Genomic DNA, 23,374 nt, shown 5'->3' with positions numbered 1-23,374 from the left:
GCTGTGTGGGTACCAGATGAGCAGGTATTGGCATGTATGCCATGAATTCACCATCTCTAACTATTCCATGGTAACAGCATTGAATCAAAATCTATAATACGGGACAATGAGAATAATATTTTAGATTTAAAAACACTGGCTGTTAGAACCAGTTGTCTTTCCCGCCCCCCCACCCCCACCCCCCCCGCCCCGTAGTTTCAACTGCAGCTGCCTTGGATATACAAAGTGAAATTATATAAATGTTCTTGAAACCATAATGATGGAAATGTGAATAATGTTATTATTTGTCACCTATATAATACTGTCCAGTGAATGTCAATCCTGTTAGGATTAATAAACTCATTTTGTAGTCTTTTTAAATTCTAGTGGGGTTTTTTTCACTGTATTATGGTTTCAATCAACAAATAGTAAAACTATGTGTAACATTATCTTTATATGCAAGTGGTTTAAATATATAAATGAGTCTTTTTAGTAAATTGACAGAGGCGCTGGGCTCATGGTTAAGAACAGGATTGATTATATTCCCCTTCTTCTTCCTTTTTTAGATTTGACTCCTGGGCAGGTTGGCCTGGTCCTGTCTCTTGCCCTCACACTCATGGGGACGTTCCAGTGGTGCATCAGGCAAAGCATTGAAGTTGAGAACCTGGTGATGTTTATCTTAATGTTCTTTATCTTTTTAAGTTTTCTTGCCATTAAATGGCATAAAAGCTCTTCTTATGTAATGTATTAAAACTGTTATTTTTATATCATAGATAACAATTTTTTATATGTTCCTCCATCTATTTAAAATTAATGTAAAATTAAAAATTAAAAATATATCTTTTTCTCAGACCTGTATGCAGCAGGTTTTACATTCATCACAAGCCAACTTCACATGTAATAAATATGTCTGTAGGAGGAAGGTTCTGAAATCCTAAAGATGATATTAGCTAATTTCTTAGGTGCTTGTTTGTTTTCGTGTCTTAATGGATAACTCTTCATTCTTGGTAAATGGAGAATTTAGTATTTTGAGTTTTTTGTTTAGTTAACAGATCTCGTTCCCCTCCCCCCATTTTAGCATTTATTCTTGTATGTGTTGAACATCTAAATTTGCTGGTGTTCCTCTTGGAATGTGCTATCAGAGGTATCGAGTTATGGTTGTTTAGGAGGCCTTAGTCAATATGTAAATTGTCTCCTCTTTTGAGTATCTATACCTTCTCCTAAAAGAAGAAAAACAATAAAAACAAACATTTTCCATTTCATTCCCCTAATAGAGTACAATGTGAAATGAGGTTTGATGACAATCCAGTTATGTTTGTCTATCACAGGTGGCCCTTCTGTAGCCACACATTGCTGTTTGGTCTTTAAGTGTTCTTTTCTTTGACAAAATTCGCTTGTTTTTGATTCATATGTGAAAAGTAGATCAGTAAAATCTTAACATGTTTAAGGAAGTCGCTGTAAGTGAAAGGGTAAAAAGACAATAAATCTGCAAATCATCAAAGGCTTCATCAAGCTCCTACTTCTGTCTTTTGGGGTCGCTTAGACCAGTGACTGAGTGACTTCACTTTCACTTTTCACTTTCATGCATTGGAGAAAGAAATGGCAACCCACTCCAGTGTTCTTGCCTGGAGAATCCCAGGGACGAGGGAGCCTGGTGGGCTGCCATCTATGGGGTGGCAGAGTCGAACACGGCTGAAGTGACTTAGCAGCAGCAGCAGCAACAGCAGACCAGAGACATCCTTAAAATTATAAAAGCAGATATAGATACAAATGCAGAAATTTCACTTACAGTTTCTGAGCATCTATAAGTAAGATGCTCTGTTCCTAACTCATGTGATATGTCTTTCAGATGATTTCAGTAGAAAGGGTGACTGAATATACAAACCTCAAACAAGAAGCACGCTGGGAATATGAGTATCGTCCACCACCAGGCTGGCCATATAATGGATGGATTACCTTTGAGAGGATTAACTTCACATACAGCTTAGATGGGCCTCCAGTACTTGTGGACCTGTCACCAGACATTAAGTCAGGAGAAAAGGTTTGTTTAAGCCGTTTACCTCTTTAAAATCCAGCTAAAGATTTACCACTGTATCTGCTGCTGTTATTCTTTGTTAGTGTGTCTGGGGACTCTTTCTTCCTCTGTGAATGCAGGTTAGATCAGTGACATTGTGGGTGAATCTTTCTTGGAAACTGATCACAGAATGGGGATCCTGGGCTTTCTTTCCCTGTGTCTTGAGTTCCCTCATGGTGGTTGATGGGCTCTGGGCTCTGGAACCGGGACTTTACCTAATCCAGGACACTGTATGTGACACCTGATTATTCATGAAGGGTCTTGGAAGTCAGCCCTGGCTCCTTGTCCCTAACTCACCAATATCTCATTCCTTTCCATTTTTTCTTTTATGTACTTCTGAAATCTTCTCTTCCTCCCATGGTGCCCTTCAGTTGCAGCCTCCTCCTCTGTCTCTCGACTCTTTCTGTAGACTTGCTCTCTGCTAACCCACACTTTCCCATCCCACCCACAGACTGCTTCTTTCTGAAGCACAGATCTGATCCCTACTTACCAGTCTGTGTTAAGATGATGCTGGAACCATAGCACAACCCCAAATCCATACCAGCAGGCCCAGAATCATGACTAAATCATGTGTAAGGAACCAGAAAGTGAAAGTGAAAGTGAAGTCGCTCAGTCGTGTCCGACTCTTAGCGACCCAATGGACTGCAGCCTACCAGGCTCCTCCGTCCATGGGATTTTCCAGGCAAGAGTACTGGAGTGGGGTGCCATTGCCTTCTCCAAAGGAACCAGAGGCCCCAGCTAAAGGCAGAGTCCAGAAATTTGATCAGAGTCAATGAAGCAGAGCCACAGGAACAGGGAAAGATCCACATGGGAGACATAAGAGAGGCTTGTAACCTGGACTTGCCAGGCTACAGGTCTGTTGATATTCCTTTCATACTCAGCTTGAGGCTCTTGGCTGAGACCAGGGCAGAGTCTTAAAGAGACTAAACCAGAACAGACAAGGTGGTAGGAGGCTCTTCCCCCATCTACCTCTCTAGCCAGTATGTCTCCTGACTTACACACCCTCTTTGTACTCAGGTAGTGTGTAGGTTCCCCTCAAAGCACCACATTCTCCCAGCTTCCAGTGTGCACACACAGCCCTTCTGCCTCACAGACCCGTCCCCTCCATCATCTAGCTGATGAATGTCTTCATTTTCTGAGTTAATTCTAATGCATCTTCTCTGCGAGACCTTCAATTCTTCTTCAGCATCTTATATATTCTTTTCAAGATAGCATTTATGGCACATCTGTGTTCACAACAGAATTAATTATGGTAGCCAAAACTTGAAAGCATCCAAATTCCATCAACAGATGAATGGATAAACAAATGTGGTGTAGCCTTACAATGAAATATTGTTCAGCTTTAAAAAGGAAGAAAAGTCCAACCTATAGATAAACCATGAGGACATTATGTTAAATGAAATAAGCCAGAAATAAAAGCAACAAATACTGTATTATTACACTTATATGAGGTTCCTAGAGTAATCAAATTCATAAAGACAGAAAGTAGAATGGTGGTCACCTGGAACTGGGGAGGGGAAATGAGGAGTTACTGTTTAATGAGTATAGAATTTCAGTTTTATGAAGCATAGAATGTTCTGAAGATTGGTTGCACAACAATATGACTATGCCTAACACTAAACTGTACACTTAAAAATTGTCAAGTTGGTCAATTTTGTTATGTGAATTTTACCACAGTTAAAAGATAGCACCTGTGGCATGACTTATAAATCTGGGTCTGTGTCACAAAGAACCCTGAGGCTTCTTAAGTTCAGGGATCATCTTATTTTCATATTTGTTCCCCAGAAAGTGACATTTTCCAGGGCACATAGAGGGTGCTAAGGGACTTCTGGCTGGGTGAGTGAGTAACACACAGGTGTGAGCAGCCAGTAACCAACATACAGACGATAATTCCATAAACAACTGATTACCTAACGTGTTAAATACTTTAAAATTGCTCTCTCCACTACAGACTCATCTAGTGGACTATAGCCATAATTTAATGAATGAAACCCTTGTGACATGGAAGAATAAATATTTAATTTAGTGCCCAAATGATACCCAGGAAGCAGCTTAAGTTAGTCACAGGGCAAAAGCTCCCTTTTATCTATTTCCAGTTTTATTGTCGACCTGGGGAAAGGTGAGGACTCCTGTGCTGGGAAAACATTCACTGCACTTTTGATGCAGTCTTGTCCCTGAGAGCACTGTAGGTGATGTTTGTTAACAACTGAACAACAACAACAGCAATGTTTCTACCATATTTTTGGTTGTAAATTTATTTCTGTTAATTTGCACTCATCTTAAATTTCCCACAAAGCCAAAAATATGAATTATCTAAGAAACTCTGCAGTATATGTTAGGAACATAACATATTTGTATTCTATCATCTTAAACCCTCAAATCATAGAGTTACCTGAGGTTCTAAAATGTTTGAGGGAAGACTGAATCTGGAGACTGAATTAATAATTGCAATAACATGACTTTTGACATGTGTCATTGTCCAACCACAGCATCACCATTAGCTTAATTTCTGTGTTGGGAGATTATACTCAGGCAGCCTAGTAGTGAAGCCATTTCACTCCACCTGTGTACATCCCAGTATTTCTCTCCTGGGATAAAAGCAATGAAACTCAATGAAAGAAAAGTCAAAGGAGTAGAGAAAGATACAAGTGGGAGATGGCAGAGAGGTTTGTGACCTGGACCTGCCAGCCTCCAGGTCTGTTGGTGATGTTCCTTTCACACGCAACTTGAGGCCCTTGGCTGAGACCAGGGCAGTCTTAAAGAAGAGACTAAACCAGAACAGACCTCTTCTGCCTCCCTTTTGGGACACCCCTTTGGTGTTGGATTTGATTGAGAGAGGCTGCTTCAGGGAAGGACGTGGCAATGAGCCAGCCCAGCAGAAGTGGGGTTCTATTCTCTTTCCATCATATCCTCTACTGTCCCGATTCTCAGAAGTTAAGAGTCAACAGGAAAATGTAGTAGGTACCATGCATGTTTCTAATTAATGAAATAAACAGCAAGTAAAAATAAAGACCCAAAATGATATTAAAAAACACTCTAGCCTTTCCAGGTAGATTCTTAACATGGGCTAAAAGTTTTTCGTTTAGGTGATTTTGTGATTGATTTGATCATTTTCGAGGGTACTTTCTGGGCCATTGTAAAACATTTTCCAGCTTTAGAGGTAGATTGGTTTGTTATTTATTTATTCTTTTTATTGCTCAAAGCTATTACTCGGATAATACATTTTTACAGATGCTTACTAGACCTTGTTATAATGTGAAAATTATTACTATCCTACATTTTCTCATTTTTTACCTAATATTTTTTCAATAACCCCTGTCCTTACTTCCAGATTGTCCCACTTCCCCTCCCAGCTTTCTAATTTCCTGAGACTCAGACTGTGTTTCCAGGGCCAGCAGCACCTACATCACCTGGGAGCTTCTTAGAAATGTAGTCTCAGGTCCACCCAGACCTCTTGACTCAGCATCACATTTGAACAGGAAACTCCCAGTAAAGCCCTTTCTATCCCACAGACAGTTTTTCATGACTGATAATCCATGATTTCCATGAAATGTCCTTTGACAGTTTGAAATTGAGCTCGTTAATCAACCAAACCCATGTTGTAACTGAGCATGAGGCTATAGAAAGTTCTGTGCCACTTACCCTACAGATTTATTTGCTTTTATGTTCTACAAATTGCACTTTTACATTATAATTCAACTCTATGTGATTCCATTGCATTTATTTGTACCTTTCTAGTGGAGTCTGTTTTTATCACAGGCAGTTTTCATCCTGCTCCCGCCTTCCCCATCACCAGCCTCCTGTAGGGACTGGAGGGATTTCCCACAAATTCAGTCCTGCCTGGACCTGAAGTCAGAGACAACCCCATGCAGCAGCGTATGTGTAGCTCTTTCTTTACCTGATGGGATCAAAAATGTCTTGCTGCCCTGAGCAGGGCACAAGGTCTCTTTGGCCTGTTGCCCAGGGACCACGAGCCCCATTTAGCAGCAGGTTTCTCTCCCAGCCCAGCTGTGGGTGCCGATTCTTCCTGCTGACAGCCAGCCCACCTGACCACGGGTACCCTCTCTGCTTAGAGATTTCATCCTTTTTGACACACCCACCACGTTATACACACACGTGTCCATTGTCATGCTTTAACTCTCTGGCCATAGGATCTATATGGTAGGCCTTCTCCTTTAACTACAGCTACACCTCTCCCCACTTTCTCTGTTCTAGCTACCCAGAGGGCTATGATAAGGTGCCAGGATATCCAGGAGATAAGGAGGAAAGCAACAGGTGGAAAAGAGGCCAGTGCACATGGGTTTGAGTCCTGTCTTGTGACTTATGAGCTCTGTTGTTTCAGACAGACTAATCTTAAAAGCCTCAGTCTTTACTTTTGCAAAGTGAAAGTGGTAGGACCAAACCATTAGGGTTGTTGTATTAATATAAATTAGGGCTTCCCAGGTGGTGCAGTGGTAAAGAACCTGCCTGCCAATGTGGGGGACTTAGAAGATGTGAGTTCAATTCCTGGGTCAGGAAGATCTCCTGGAGAAGGAAATGGCTTCCCACTCCACTATTATTGCCTGGAAAATCCCACAGAGAAAGAAGCCTGGCAGGCTACAGTCCATGGGGTTTCAGAGTCAGACACAAAAATGAGCAACTTTACAAACACACAGATTAATACAAATTAAACAAGATAAGACATGTAAAGCACCTGGAATATAGGCCAGCCCACAGTAAATGCTTAAACACAGATACTTTTCGTTTTCATGAGCTATAAAATGACCTTCATCACTTATACTGTATAAATTGTTTCTTCCGTGAAAATGAGAGGTTGGCCTTTTCAGGTGTATTTATGGCTAGAGGATTTAACTGCTATGTGTGTATCTCTTTCTAGCTTATCGTATACCTAAATAATATGGTAATCAATTTTACATAAATTTCTCCAGCTTCAGTTAAAACCTCAGATCTCTATGGAATGCTTCTTTTGCACAGAACACCACAAATAATCCAAATAATATAAAGGTAAATCCAGTAAATATCCTGCTGTCAACATATATAGTCCAGTTGAAGAAATGAGTAAATGGCTATATTAGCTTTATAGCTTGTGCTAAGTCGCTTCAGTTGTGTCTGACTCTGTACAACCTATGGATTGTAGCCTGCCAGGCTCCTCTGTCCATGGGATTCTCCAGGCAAGAATACTGGAGTGGGTTGCTATGCTCTACTGCAGGGGATCTTCCCAACTCAGGTATTGAATCAACGTCTCCAGCATCTCCCGCATTGCAGGCAGATTCTTTACTGCTGAGCCACTGGGGAAGCGCTTATAAAATAGAAGGTGGCCACAATTTGTATAGAAATTTAGAAAAAGATGATATAACATCTGTTAGGGTTGGGAGAAGGCCATGTGGAGGGACAAGGGAGAGCATTTCTGAGGAATTAGGCATGTGAGACACTTAGTGACCTTTGGATAGGGTTTCAGCAGGTAGAAATGTATGCAAAAGACATTTTGGGGAGGTGAGATCAGCATAAACAAAGGCCCTGTGCCATGATTCAGTGAATGAAGAATTAGGCACCTCAAAGCATTTAGAGAAATGAACTACCAGGTGTTTAGCACACATTTTCACATTCAACCCTCATAGCTACCTAGTGACCCCAAGGAAGCTGATTCATGGAGAGGAAGAATGGAGAAGTTAGTGGGGACAGGTTTGTAGAAGAGACTTCCTGAGGTGGAGTGCCAGGCACAGAGATGTCCTTCGGTAGTTTAATCTGAGAAGTGAATGCATGTGGACCTGAGCGGACAGATGTGGTGGGCAGGGAGCCAGGAGCTGTTGTGCCTAGGAAGCTGATTCCCATTTTTGGAATCAAACTGATGTCAATCAAAACAAAGTTATGTGGTTTGTGAATGTGCAGGAAAATGGATGAGAATAGAAAATGATACTATATTTCTGGAGGGTAGGTTGGCAGTACTTAACAGCGTCTTCTGAAAATGTTCATACCTGATTCTCAGCAGTTTCACATCCAAGAATTTATCTTAAGGAAAGAAGGTTGTTTCCAAAGATTTAGCTTCAAGGATAATAAACAGTTATTTATAATAATATATATTATATATGATATAATATATAATATGCAATAAAATATAGAGGCTGAATATCCACCAATATGAGATTTGCTAAATAAATGATAAAATACACTGTAATATTATGTACCCATTAAATAAATATTTTTATGAAATACTAAATGAAAACATTATAACAATATACTCATATTAAACTTATTTTGTTTAAATATATGAACTTACATCTTTAAAAACACATACACAGAAATAAAGAAAAAAATAATAAAAAGAAAGAACACACACACACAAGAAAGAAAATGTATCAACATCTTGTCTGGTTCAAGATAGTGGAGTAGAAGGGTGTATGCTCATCTCCTGCAAGAACACCAAAATCTCAACCAGCTGTTGAACAACCACTGGCAGGAGGATGCTGGAACCCACCAAAACAAGATAACCAATGTCCAAAGTCAAAGAAGAAGCTGCAAAAAGATGGTAGGAGGGGTGTAAACATGATAAAATAAAATACCATATCTGCTGGGTGGGCAATACACAATCTGGAGAACAATAATACCAAAGAAGTTGCCCCACTGTTGTGAAGGTTCTGAGCCTCATGTCAGACTTGCCAGCCTGGGGATCTAGCAGAGGGACTGGAAATCCCCAGAGAATCAGTCTTCAAACACCAGTGGGACCTGTGGGACTTACACAGGACTAGGGAAACAGAGACTCCACTCTTGGGGGGCACAAACAAAATCTCGTGTGCATCAAGATCCAGGGAAAAGAAATAGTAACCCCAAAGCAGGCTGAACCAGACCTACCTGCTAGTGTTGGAGGGTTTCCTGTGGAGGTATGGGTGGGCAATTGTCTGCCATGGAGATGGGAGCACTGGCAACAGCAGTCCTGGAAGGAGTTCCTTGGCATAAGTCCTCATGGAGTACAGGATTGGTTGCCTCAGACTAAACAAGGAGCAGGGAGGAAGCCCAACCCCGCCCATCAGTGGATAATTGGATTACAGGTTGACTGAGCATGGCCCTGCCCACCAGACCAAAACCCAGTTTGAAGAAATAATAGCTGAAAACTTCTCTAACGTGGGAAAGGAAATAAGTCAACAAAGTCCTAGAAGTGCAGAGTCCCAGGCAGGATAAACCCAAGAAGGAACACCCAAGATACATAGTGAATCAAACTGACAAAAATTAAAGATAGAGGTAAAATATTAAAAGCAATAAGGGAAAAATGATAAATAACATACAAGGAAATCCCCATAAAATCGTCAGCTGATTTCTCAATAGAAACTCTATAAGCCAGAATGGAATGGCCTGATATATTTAAAGTGATGAAAGGGAAAGACCTAAAACCAAGTATACTCTATCCAGCAAGACTCTCCTTCAGATTTGATGGAGAAATCAAAAGCTTTACAGAAAAAAAAAAAAAAAAGAGAGAGAATTCAGCACCATCAAACCTGCTTTACAAAAAATGCTTAAGGAACTTCTGGAGGCAGGAAACACAAGAGAAGGAAAAGACCTACACAAAATAAATCCAAAACAATTAAGAAAATGGTAATATGATCATACATATTGATAATTTCCTTAACTGTAAATGGATTAAATGCACCAACCAAAATACATAGATTAGCTGGGCAAATGAGAATATGTGCATGTATGCACTTCCACTTACTACATCACTCTACTTAACCCTCCAATTTGTATGTAATTATTTTATATTGTTAGGTTAATAATGTTTCCATTATGCCTTGCAATTGTAATTATCTTTTTTTTTTTGGTCTAGCTATTCAATGTGAAAACTGATAAACATATTTTAGTATTGTAATTACATAACTATTGTTCACTTAATACCATTGTATCATCATTCGTCAACAGAAAATCATAGAATTCTATATCACTAAAGCTACCATTTAATAGAAAAACTTGTAATCACCTTTTAAAATCCAGATGCATAATAGGGTTATCTTGGAATTTTTTTGAAAAGTACAAATGCCCAGGTATTGCTATTTTTCTCCAAAGCTCCTGATGTATTTCTAATGAGTGGCCATGTTTAAAAGTAACTGGACTATATGATGATCTTTCACTTTTATCTAGTATCTTTCATTTTTTCTATTTTCTATTCAGTGTTTCCATTATATTTAGTTCATATTTCCAACTTTTCCATCTCTTTATTATTCTTTCTCAAGCATAGTTGCAAAGCTTTTGTATACATATATGTATAGTATTTATAATATATGTGTTTTAGAAAATTTATGCATTTTTGCCCAGATGAAAAAAATTATGACCTTTTGATTCCACTTGTTTTACTTGGTATGCATAGAATGCTGGATTTCTAATTTATATTCACTCAAAACTTTGATATACTTCCATGTATTTTGACATAAAATATTACTGCTAAACATCTAGAAAATTTATTATCTTAGTGACTTAAAAAGCATTTTGAATGAGGCCTGAAACTTCTAATCCAATTATGAGAATATAAAGAAATACTATGTTGTAAAAATGAAACAAAACAAAAATTAACAAGTAATACCATATTATTAACTAAAGTAAAGATTTTGTTCAGTTTTCACAAAATTTTATGCCATTGTCCATTATTTATTTTCATGCCTTATTGAAGATTGCACATTGTATTTAATTGCATTGAGCAGCTTTAGACGCACACAACAAATTCTGGTAAATTCTCTTTTCATTTTTATTCTATTACAAATATATTTTTTTTAATTGTCCTTTTTATGGCTTCTTAGATGCACTCATTTAAAAATGGACATTTAATTTCCAAATACTTGAGATTTAATTTATAGTATCTTTATACTGATTTCTCATTTAAATGCTTTCTTGTCTGCAGTAGCCCTCTGTGTTTTTTTCAGTCCAACTTTATTGAGGTTTACAATGACTAAGTCAAAGATCTCTCTTGGTAAATGTCATACTGCACTTGAAAATATGTGGGTTATTTTCAAATATCTTTTGATATTCATCTCTAACATAATTCCACAGTAAAAAGAGAACAGACTCTGTATGATTTCAATACCTTTGGAACATGAAACTTTTGCACCTTGATTTATGTCTCTGGATATGCTCCTGTGTCTCCTAGCTTACAGTCTGTGGGAACTTGAATTTGTATCCTACTGTTGTGTGAAAACTGTTTAAATCTTAATTATGTTGAATTGGTTCATAGTGCTTTTCAGGTCTATATCCTTCTGTTTCTCTGTGTATTCCTTCTATTATGGATATCCATAGCTATATCTTTCTGCTTCTCTGTATATTCATTCTATTAATTTTTGAGAGTTTGATATTGAAACTCCAGCTAAAAATCTTAATTTATTTACTTAAAAAATAATTATATAGTGGAAACATATGTAACCTTGTTCTATATTTTCCAAGTCTCCTATAAATGTGTTATCACAATTTCCTGATTAAAAAAAATATATATATATATCAACATCTTAATAATGGTTTTATCAGAGTGCTGGGATAATGGGTAGTATTTATTAGCTTTTCAGGTTCATTTGCACTGGCACTTATTATTATTAAGAAAAGAGTTTATTTTATTTTTAAAAAGATGATGCAGCCTGGCATTCTGGTATTGAATGTAGGCATAAAAATGAGTTTGAGTCATGAAACATTGCAGTAGAATATTCAGGGGTTGCACCATTCCAGACTCAGGGAAAACTGGAAGTAATGTGGCTGTCATGAGTCTATCAGCTTGGCAAAGAAGTAATGAGAGTAAATTAGGGAAGTTGGAGGAAGGGGCTGTTTTGTGGTTTTGTGTGGTCACTGGGTATCAATCATGTTGAGTTTGATGTTTAAAGAGAGATCCAGTTGATCATGTCTAACTTCACATGTCTTAAATTCATGTGGTTGTCAGAGACCAACCCTGCTCTTGGAAAAATGGAAAATAGTAGTCACAAAGCAGCTTAATTAAGATTTTCTCCAGTTTTTGGTGTTAGGAATGTAAATTTATTTATACTCATGATAATCTCCACAGGAAATTGGTAAAACCCATTTGCAACCCAGGAAATACACAGACTATAGTTTTCATGACTCCTTTGCAGGAATAGCCTGGGCTGGGTTTTCTTTGACTTGTCTTCTTCATAATGTCCTCACTGAAGTTTATAGCTCATAGTCTTGTGATTGAGAGCAGCTCTTGGTGCCCCTGTATATCGTGGCCCTTTTACCCGGTTTGCAAATATTCCAGTTTACACAGATGGATCAGTTTCAGTAGAGCTGATAGTATGGGAACATACACACACTCTCACAGACACAGTTCTCACCTGTGTCCTGATGTGTGTCAGTTTACATATGAGAACAGCCAGAAGTACAGGCATACTTTTTTTTTTTAAGTTTTATTTATTTTTGGCTGTGCTGGATTTTTTTATTATTATTATTATTGTTGGTTTACATATGCTTTCCCTAGTCGCAGTGAGCATGGGCTATTCTTGTGGTGCACGGGCTTCTCATTGCTGTGGCCTCTCTTGTTTCAGAGCACAGGCTCTAGGCACTCAGGCTCAGTAGTTGTAGCACAAGGGCTCAGTGGTTGCAGTGTACTAGCTTAGTGGAATCTTCCTGGATCAGAAATCGAACCTGTGTCCCTGAAATTGACAGGTGGATTCTAATCCACTGAGCCACCAGGGAAGTCCTAGACATAGCTGGTTTTATTGTGCTTCATAAATAGTACATTTTTTTTTACAAGTTGAACATTTGTGACAATCCTGTATTAACCAAGTCCATTGGCACCATTTTTCCTACCACATTTGCTCACTTTGTGTCTCTTTGTAACATTTTGGTAATTCTCCCAATATTTCATAATTTTTCATTACTATTTGTTATGGACACCAGTGATCTTTAATGTTACTACAGTCTGCTAACGGCTCTGGTGGTTAGCACTTTTTAGCAATAAAGTATTTGAAATTTAAGGCACATATATATTTTTTTGGACATAATATTTTTATAAACTTAGTATACTACAGTTCAGTTCAGTTCAGTTGCTCAGTCATGTCCGATTCTTTGCGACCCCATGAATTGCAGCATGCCAGGCCTCCCTGTCCATCACCAACTCCCGAAGTTCACTCAGACTCACGTCCATTGAGTCAGTGATGCCATCCAGCCATCTCATCCTCTGTCGTCCCCTTCTCGTCCTGCCCCAATCCCTCCCAGTATCAGAGTCTTTTCCAATGAGTCAACTCTTCGCATGAGGTGGCCAAAGTATTGGAGTTTCAGCTTCAGCATCATTCCTTCCAAAGAAATCCCAGGGCTGATCTCCTTCAAATGGACTGGTTGGATCTCCTTGCAGTCCAAGGGACTCTCAAGAGTCTTCTCCTACACCACAGTTCAAAAGCATCAATTCTTCGGCACTCAGCCTTCTTCACAGTCCAACTCTCACATCCATACATGACTACTGGAAAACCATAGCCTTGACTAGACGGACCTTTGTTGGCAAAGTAATGTCTTTGCTTTTGAATATGCTATCTAGGTTGGTCATAACTTTTCTTCCAAAGAGTAAGCGTCTTTTAATTTCATGGCTGCAGTCACCATCTGCAGTGATTTTGGAGCCCCCCAAAATAAAGTCTGCCACTGTTTCCACTGTTTCCCCATCTATTTCCCATGAAGTGATGGGACCAGATGCCATGATCTTCGTTTTCTGCATGTTGAGCTTTAAGCCAACTTTTTCACTCTGAACTTTCACCTTCATCAAGAGGATTTTTAGTTCCTCTTCACTTTCTGCCATAAGGGTGGTGTGTGTCATCTGCATATATAAGATTATTGATATTTCTCCCAGCAATCTTGATTCTGGCTTGTGCTTCTTCCAGCCCAGGGTTTCTCATGATGTACTCTGCATATAAGTTAAATAAGCAGGGTGAAAATATACAGCCTTGACATACTCCTTTTCCTATTTGGAACCAGTCTGTTCCATGTCCACTTCTAACTGTTGCTTCCTGACCTGCATATAGGTTTCTCAAGAGGCAGGTCAGGTGGTCTGGTATTCCCATCTCTTTCAGAATTTCCCACAGTTTATTGTGATCCAAACAGTCAAAGGCTTTGACAAGTCAATAAAGCAGAAATAGATGTTTTTCTGGAACTCTCTTGCTTTTTCCATGATCCAGCAGATGTTGGCAATTTGATCTCTAGTTCCTCTGCCTTTTCTAAAACCAGCTTGAACATCTGGAAGGTCACGGTTCACGTATTGCTGAAGCCTGGCTTGGAGAATTTTGAGCATCACCTTACTAGCTTGTGAGATGAGTGCAATTGTGCGGTAGATTGAGCATTCTTTGGCATCACCTTTCTTTGGGATTGGAATGAAAACTGACTTTTTCCAGTCCTTTGGCCACTGCTGAATTTTCCAAATTTGCTGGCATATTGAGTGCAGCACTTTCACAGCATCATCTTTCAGGAAATGAAATAGCTCAACTGGAATTCCATCACCTCCATTAGCTTTGTTGATAGTGATGCTTTCTAAGGCCCACTTGACTTCACATTCCAAGATGTCTGGCTCTAGGTGAGTGATCACACCATCGTGATTATCTGGGTCATGAAGATATTTTTTTGTACAGTTCTTCTGTGTATTCTTGCCACCTCTTCTTAATATCTTCTGCTTCTGTTAGGTCCATAGCATTTCTGTCTGTTATCGAACCCATCTTTGCATGAAATGTTCCCTTGGTATCTCTAATTTTCTTGAAGCAATCTCTAGTCTTTCCCATTCTGTTCTTTTCCTCAATTTCTTTGCATTGATCATGGCGGAAGGCTTTCTTATCTCTTCTTGCTATTCTTTGGAACTCTGCATTCAGATGCTTATATCTTTCCTTTTCTCCTTTGCTTTTGGTTTCTCTTCTTTTCACAGCCATTTGTAAGGCTTCCCCAGACAGCAATTTTGCTTTTTTGCATTTCTTTTCCATGGGCATGGTCTTGATCCCTGTCTACTGTACAGTGTCATGAACCTCCATCCATAGTTCATCAGGCACTCTGTCTATCAGATCTAATCCCTTAAATCTATTTCTCACTTCCACTGTATAATCATAAGGGATTTGATTTAGGTCATACCTGAATGGTCTAGTGGTTTTCCCTACTTTCTTCAATTTAAGTCTGAATTTGGCAATAAGAAGTTCATGATCTGAGCCACAGTCAGCTCCTGGTCTTGTTTTTGTTGACTGTATAGAGCTTCTCCATCTTTGGCTGCAAAGAATATAATCACTCTGATTTCGGTGTTGACCATCTGGTGATGTCCATGTGTAGAGTCTTCTCTTGTGTTGTTGGAAGAGGGTGTTTGCTATGACCAGTGCATTTTCTTGGCAAAACTCTATTAGCCTTTGCCCTGCTTCATTCCGTATTCCAAGTCCAAATTTGCCTGTTACTCCAGGTGTTTCTTGACTTCCTACTTTTGCATTCCAGTCCCCTATAATGAAAAGGACGTCTTTTTTGGGTGTTAGTTCTTCATAGAACTAACAGTTCTTCAGTTCTTCATAGAACCATTCAACTTCAGCTTCTTCAGCATTACTGGTTGGGACATAGACTTGGATTACTGTGATATTGAATGGTTTGCCTTGGAAACGAACAGAGATCATTCTGTCATTTTTGAGATTTCATCCAAGTACTGCATTTTGGACTCTTTTGTTAACCATGATGGCTACTCCATTTCTTCTAAGGGATTCCTGCCTGTAGTAGTAGATATAGTAGACTACAGTATAGTATATAGTTTATATATAGTATATAAACATAACTTTAATGTGCAAGAGAAAAAATATTAGTATGACTCACCTTATTTTGTGATAACTCACTTTATTAAGGTGGTGTGGAACTAAATCTGCAATATCCTCAAAGTCTGCTTGTATACAGAACATGTGAGTCGCATATATATGCACTAAAACCTGCCTGTATGCAGTGAGGGTTTACCTAAATTATACAAATTAGAATTTACCATAAGGTACAATATGGCTACAAAGGTAGGTAAAGTCAACCCACTTTTCTTACATTTAATCTCTATAAAGATAATTATTTTTTGAAATGCCATTATGTATTTTACATATTAAACTTTGAAACTTTGGAGGAATTCAAATGAGAAACTATGTAGTGTTCCCACCAAATAATCAGTCCTCATTTACTGAATTAATTTACAAATGACTAAGAACATATCTTATGCCCCTCATTTCCTTTTATTTAGAAGTCTAAATGGTGAAGAAATCATCCCTAAGGAAGCTACTACCAGAGAATTTGCAGTTGGGCAAGCTCATTGGTAAAAAAGGCTAGTTTCTGCATTCATGATTGATGCACACCACTAAAAGCTAGTTACTGTAATATAGTTTAATTCATGACCAGCATTTCACCTGCATTATATTGATTCTCTGATCATATGGTTGGTACACTTAATTTCTCTCTGCTTTGGTTTTAGTAACTAGACTGATATTTGACATGTGTCTTTCCAAGGTGCAATTATACATATTAATTGGTTTGTAAAATGCCTTTGAAGTGCTCAGATGAATGGTCCCATATAAATAGCAAGTGCTCTTTGTGTTTCTGTTGTTGATCTCATTATGTGTATTTTGTCTACTGACTATTGCCTCTTTTCTTTGACAGTCTTTTCATTTTAGTTATATAACTGTATTTTTCTCTTTATTATTTTTATTTTTTAAATTATGAAAATATGATCACACTTTACAGGAGACTAGGAAAATACAGACCAAAGTTACATATTGTTGCACAATATATTACAATTGTTTAAGTAGATAAATTAAGATTTTTAGTTGTAGTTTCAATATCAAACTCTCAGAAATTAATAGAATGAATGTAGAGAGAAGTAGAAGAATATTGTAGACCTGAAAAGCATTATGAACCAATTCAACGTAATTAAGATTTATACAGTTTTCACACAACAGAAAGATACAGTTTCTATTCAAGTTCCTATAGACTGTAAACTAGGAGACACTGAAACATATCCAGAGACATAAGACCAGGTGTAGAAATTTCATGATCTAAAGGTATTGAAATCATACAGAGTCTGTTCTTTTATTACTATGAAATTATGTTAGAGATGAATATCAAAATTTTCAAGTGCAGTGTGACATTTACCAAGAGAGATCTTTGACTTAGCCATTGCAAACCTCAATAAAGTTAGAAGATTGAAAAAACAGAAGGTGATTGCAGAGAAGAAAACATTTGAATGAGAAAGTAATGTAAAAATGAAAAATTAGTATGAACGATACTTTAAAAATCCCATGTACTTGGAAGGTAAATGTCTGCTTTTAAATGAGGGGTATATCTAAGATGCTGTCACTAGGAAAATTGGAAAATATTTGTAACAGAATAAAAATGAAAAGAGAACTTACCAGAATTTGCTACTTATAGCTAAAGCTGCTCAATGCAATTAAATACAATGTGGAATCTGGAATAAAGTGTGAAAACAAATAATGGATACTAGCATAAAATTTTGTGAGATTTGAACAAAATCTGTACTTTGGCTAATAGTACTGTATCACATGTTAATTTCCTGTTGTTGTTGTTTTTTATTTACAACATAGTATATCTTTATATTCTCAGAATTGGATTAGAAGTTTAAAGCCTCATTAAAATTTTTTTGAAATAATTTAAGCTAATAAACTCTCTAGACTTTTAGTAGTAATACTTTATGCCAAAATACATGGAAGTATATCACAGTTTTGAGTGAATATAAATTAGAAATGTAGCATACTATGTCAAACAAGTGGAATCAAAATGTCATAATTTTTATAGCTAGGCAAAAATTTGTGAGCTTTCTAAAATATATATATTATGTTATGCATACTCTCGCTATATATATACACACAACTAAATCTTTTCAACTATACTTGGTAAAGCCTGTGAAAGAACATCAAACAAAGAAAAAGAGAGATAAAGAAATTGGAAAACAAACTAAATGAAATATGACTACTGAATATGAAATAGAAAAACAGAAACACACTAGATAAAAGTAAAAACATCATCATATATTCCAGTTGCTTTTGAACATGGCTGCTCATTAGAAACACATCTTGAGCTTTGGAGAAAGGCAATATCTGGGCATTTGTATTTTTCATAAAATTACAAGGTAATTCTGTTATGCATGTGGATTTTAAAAAGTGATTGCAGGTTTTTATATTAAATGATAGCTTTAGTGATATAGAATTCTGTTCTTTTCTGTTGACCAATCACGATACAACTATTTGTATTATTAAGCAAAAATCACAGTACTATAAGATGTTTATCAGTTTCCACAATCAATAGCCAGACAAAAAATAAAAGATAATTACAAGTACAAACCATAATGGGAACATGATTAACCTAACAATATAAAATAATTACATACAAATTGGAGGGTTAAGTAGTGTGATGTGGTAAGTGGAAGTGCATACATGCACATATTCTCATCTGCCCAGCCAGTCTATGTATTTTGGTGGTACATTTAATCCATTTATGGTTAACATAATTATTGATACATATGATCTTATTACCATTTTCTTAATTGTTTTGGGTTATTTTGTGTAGGTCTTTTCCTTCTCTTGTGTTTTCTGCCTAAAGAAGTTCTTTGGGATTGTTGTGACTTAACTTTTTTTTTTTCTGTAAAGCGTTTGATCTTTCCATCAAATCTGAAGAATAGTCTTTCTGGATAGAGTATTCTTGGTTTTAGGTTCTTCCCTTTCATCACTTTAAATATATCATGCTATTCCATTCTGGCTTGTAGAGTTTCTACTGAGAAATCAGCTGATAACCTTATGGGAATTTCCTTATGTGTTATTTGCCATTTTTCCCTTGTTGCTTTTAATATTTTATCTCTATCTTTAATTTTTGTCAGTTTGATTCACTATGTGTCTTGGTGTGTTCCTTCTTGGGTTTATCCTGCCTGGGACTCTCTGTACTTCTAGGACTTCATTGACTATTTCCTTTCCCATGTTAGGGAAGTTTTCAGCTACTATTTCTTCAAATATTTTTTCAGGTCCTTTCTCTCTTTTCTCCTCGGACTGCTATAATGTGAGTTTGGTGTGTTTAATGTTGTCCCAGAGCACTCCAGTAACTCTTGCCTGGAGAATCCCATGGATGGGGGAGTCTGGTAGGCTGCAGTCCATGGGGTCGCTGGGAGTCAGACACGACTGAGCGACTTTGCTTTCACTTTTCACTTTCATACATTGGAGAGGGAGATGGCAACTCATTCTAGTTTTCTTGCCTGGAGAATCCCAGGGATGGGGGAGCATGGTGGGCTTCGGTCTATGGGGTCGCACAGAGTCGGACATGACTGAAGTGATTTAGCAGCAGCAGCAGCAGCAGAGTCTCTTAGGCTGTCTTCATTTTTTTTTTTTCTTCCTTCATTCCTTTTTCTATATTCTGTTCTGTGGCAGTGATTTCCTCCATTCTGTTTTCTAGGTCATTTATCCATTCTTATGCATCAGTTGTTCTGCTACTGATTCCTTCTAGTGTATTATTCATCTCTGTTTGTTCTTTCATTCTTATAGGTCTTTTAGGTCTAGGTCTAGGTCGGTAAACATTTCTTGCATCTTCTCCATTGTTTTCCTGATATCCTGGATCATCTTCGCTATCATTATCCTGAAATCATTTTCTGGAAGGTTGCCTATCTCCACTTCATTTGGTTGTTTTACTGGAATTTTATCTTGTCCCTTCATTTGGGACAAAACTTTCTGCTTTTTCATCCTGATTAACTTTCTATAATGTGATTTTTGTTCTAGCCACTGTGGGATTACAGTAGTTCTTGCTTCTTCTGTCTGCCCTCCGATGGAGGAGGCTAAGAGGCTTGTATAAGCTTCCTGATGTGAGGAACTGGTGGTAGGAAAAACTGGGTCTTGCTCTGGTGGGCAGGGCCATGCTCAGTAAAACTTTAATCAAATTATCCACTGATGGGTGAGTTTGGGCTCCCTCCCTGATAGTTGTTTAGCTTGACCCAGCCCTGGGATCTTTGGGCTCTATGGTAGAGTTAGTGGAGACGTCAAGAGGACTTACACCAAGGGGGACCTTCCAGGACTGCTGTTGCCAGTGCCCCCATCCCATCAGCGACCCACTGCTGACCCATGTCTCCACAGGAGACCCTCCAACATTAGTAGGTAGGTCTGGTTCAGTCTTCTGTGGGGTCACTGCTCCTTTCCTCTAGGTCTTGGTGCATGTAAGATTTTGTCTGTGCCTTCCAAGACTGGAGTCTGTTTCCCCTAATCCTGTGAAAGTCTTGTAATCAAATCCCACTGGCCTTCATAGTCAGATTCCCTGCAGATTCCCAGTCCCTTTGTAGGATCCCCAGGCTGGGAAGTCTAATGTGAGGCTCAGAACCTTCACAAAAATTGGAGAACTTCTTTGCTATTATTGTTCTCCAGTCTATGGATCGCCCACCTGGTGGGTATGGGATTTGATTTTATCTTGAATGGGCATCTCCTACCATCTCGTTGCAGTTTCTTCTTTTTCTTTTGATTGAGGTATCCTTTTTTTGTGTGTGTGTGTGTGGATTCTAGTGTCCTTCTGTCATTGGCTACTCAATAACAAGTTGCAATTTTTATGCCCTCGCAGGAGGAGATGAATGCATATGCTTCTACTCTGCCATCTTTAACCAGAAGCCCATTTTTCTGACTTTTAAATACTGCCTGGCTACTGGTTGTGTTTTGAAATTTAAAGGTATTTTCTTCCAAGAGAGAACATAATTGAGATATTTAGTATCAGGAAATGATTTTGTTTTCTCTATTAAAGAATGATTCTTTTAAATAATAGAACCCATGGAAAATTAATAGTTATTTGTGTATAACACTTCTGATGAGTTATTGACCATCTCTGTAAAGTTATTGACATAATTTCTCAAGGTCTGTATCCCTAGTAATAAAGTTAATTTAAGCTTTTTTGGTCCACTAAGGAGACTGCTGGCTTTTGCTGCCTGTAGATTGATGTTGTTATTTTCAGCTCTTTTTTGGACAAGGGAGTCTCAATCTGGGGACTTTTGTCAATGTCTGACAGTTCTGGTTGCCACAGTGTAGGTGGTGTTTCTACCCTCCCGTAGGTTGAATTTAGACATATAGCTAAACTTCCTACAGTATACAGGGCAGGCCTATAAATCGCCCTCTGCAATGAAGTGTTTGGCCTAAAAGCTCAACAGTGCTATGATTTAGGAACATTCAGATTATACTCTGTATAGTCATCTTTAACAACCAGAATTTTTGTTGCTTACTGTTTGTTAGGTTTTTTAGGCTAACCTTATTGCTTATTAGGTTTGTTGCTTATTGTTAATTCTTAATTCCTTCTTAATCTGTTTAGGTTGGTATTGTGGGAAGAACAGGAGCTGGAAAAAGTTCCCTCATCTCTACCCTTTTTAGACTGTCAGAACCCACAGGTCGTATTTGGATTAGTGGAATTGTGACAAACGAAATTGGACTTCACGATTTAAGGATGAAAATTTCTGTTGTACCTCAGGTATGCATGTTGGAGTATTATCACGTGTTCTTTTTATAAGACATCTAAGTTTAAGTGCTTTTAATTTGATTGATTTTTCAAATTGCATAGAACAGTTGATCCTTTTTCTCCCAATAGAGAATATTTTTTAACAGATATTTTCATTAGATACCAGGGTTTTTTTGTTGTTGTTGTTGTTGCTTATTTTTCATTAAAGTATAGTTGATTCACATTGTTGTGTTAGTTTCTGATGTGCAGCAAAGTGATTCAGTTATATATATATATACATATACATATATATACTTTTTAATATTCTTTTCCACATGGCTTATTATAGAATATTGAATATGCTTCCCTTTATTATACAGTAGGAATTTGTTGTTTATCCATTTTATATTTTATAATTTGCATTTGCTAGTCCCAAACTTCCAATCCATTCCTTTCCCAGCCCCATCTACTTGGCAATCAGAGTTCTGTTCTCTACATCCTTAAGTCTGTTTCTGTTTTGTAAATAAGTTCATTTGTGTCATATTTCAGACTCCACATAAGTGATATAATACTATATTTGTATTTCTTTTCCTGACTTTCTTCACTTAGTATGATAATCTCTAGGTCCCTCCTTGTTGCTGAAAATGGTATTTCATTTTTTTTTATGGCTGAGTAGTTTTCCATTGTATGTATATACTACATCTTCTTTATCCATTTATCTGACCATGGATGTTTAGGTTGCTTGCATGTCTTGGCTATTATAAATAGTGCATAGCATCACCCCAAAGGAGATCTACCTCAAACAAATGTGAGAGCTTGATGAAGTCACTTAGCTACCAAGCTTTATAGTCTTCATCCTTAAACCAGGTCTAGGAATTACCGCCACACAGATTTGTTGTGAAGATGTAACTGGGTGAGAAAATGTTTGTGGACCATGCCTAGTTCTTAGGAACACTCAGTCAGTAGTAAAATTATTCTTAAATATCAGGGCACTGGCCTTTGGGTATTATTTCTACTTAAGTAAAAAGAGTAATTCATTCTAGAAGGACTTTGCTCTTTGTTTTTATATTTTTGTGGTCCGTGGTGATTTTCTTTTACATTTATTGCTTATAGCATAAACTATATTGTTTATATAAATTTAAACGTGAAGGGAAAAAAATAAGGACATAGGAGTTTTAGGGAAAGACAAAACAGAAGAATATATCTAACATCTTTTCTGTAAGGAACAAAAGGAGAGAATATCACTTTTTTTGTTTTCTTTTGATTTCTGGTTCCCCTCCCACAAGCTTCTTTCCTGACCACAACCCTGTACACATTCATACTTTCCAGGTCCCCAAGAAAGAACGCTGGCTTTTTTCTCAGCCTTCCCCACATTCTCACTTTTTTTTTTTTTTTCCCTCTCCTTGAGGATAGGGCCCAAGTCTGTCATTTCTGTTGCTCCAGTGTTTGTTGCAGGCCCTAACAAGTTACACAAGTGTTGATAATAATTCTTAAAATTCGTGAAATCCTAAACTTGTTTAGTCTCTTTTCCTGCCATCTCCCACTTACTCCTTACAACAATCCTATGGTTATCCTTATTTGGCAAATTTTAAAAACTGACGCACTGAAACTTAACTCTCTTACCAAGTATACAGCAGAGCCAGGATTCAAATTTAACGTAGGGAGATTCCAGAGCCCAAGCAGCTAATCACTCTGCTGTAGACTTGACTTCAACTCGCTCTTGTTTGTAATCCTCAGTAGAACTTGCTTTGTATCATGATTTCATGTACACACACACACTCACACACATACAAAGGAACAAAATTTTCAAAAAACAATATTACTCTTACTCTGCATTCTGATTATTATATCCATTCTATTCTAGTTTGTATAAAATAGGAAATGATGGTCATGAGGCACAAAATTATTTCCTGATCCACT

General features: G+C 37.6%; 1 protein-coding gene across 1 annotated transcript in view; it reads left to right on the top strand.

Moving 5' to 3' along the window:
* LOC147361942 (ATP-binding cassette sub-family C member 4-like) overlaps positions 1 to 23,374 on the top strand; it is a 221,769-nt gene that overhangs the window by 142,163 nt on the left and 56,232 nt on the right. Inside the window, 3 exon segments of the mRNA XM_086330260.1 lie at positions 546 to 646; positions 1,829 to 2,020; positions 21,332 to 21,487. Of these exon segments, the coding sequence (XP_086186386.1) occupies positions 546 to 646; positions 1,829 to 2,020; positions 21,332 to 21,487 (449 nt within the window).

Source organism: Bos grunniens, chromosome 12 (assembly GCF_055505025.1).
Source record: "Bos grunniens cultivar Pamir isolate PY7600 chromosome 12, Bosgru_T2T1.0, whole genome shotgun sequence".
NCBI lineage: Eukaryota > Metazoa > Chordata > Mammalia > Artiodactyla > Bovidae > Bos > Bos grunniens.
This window is presented reverse-complemented; position numbering and strand designations above follow the sequence as displayed.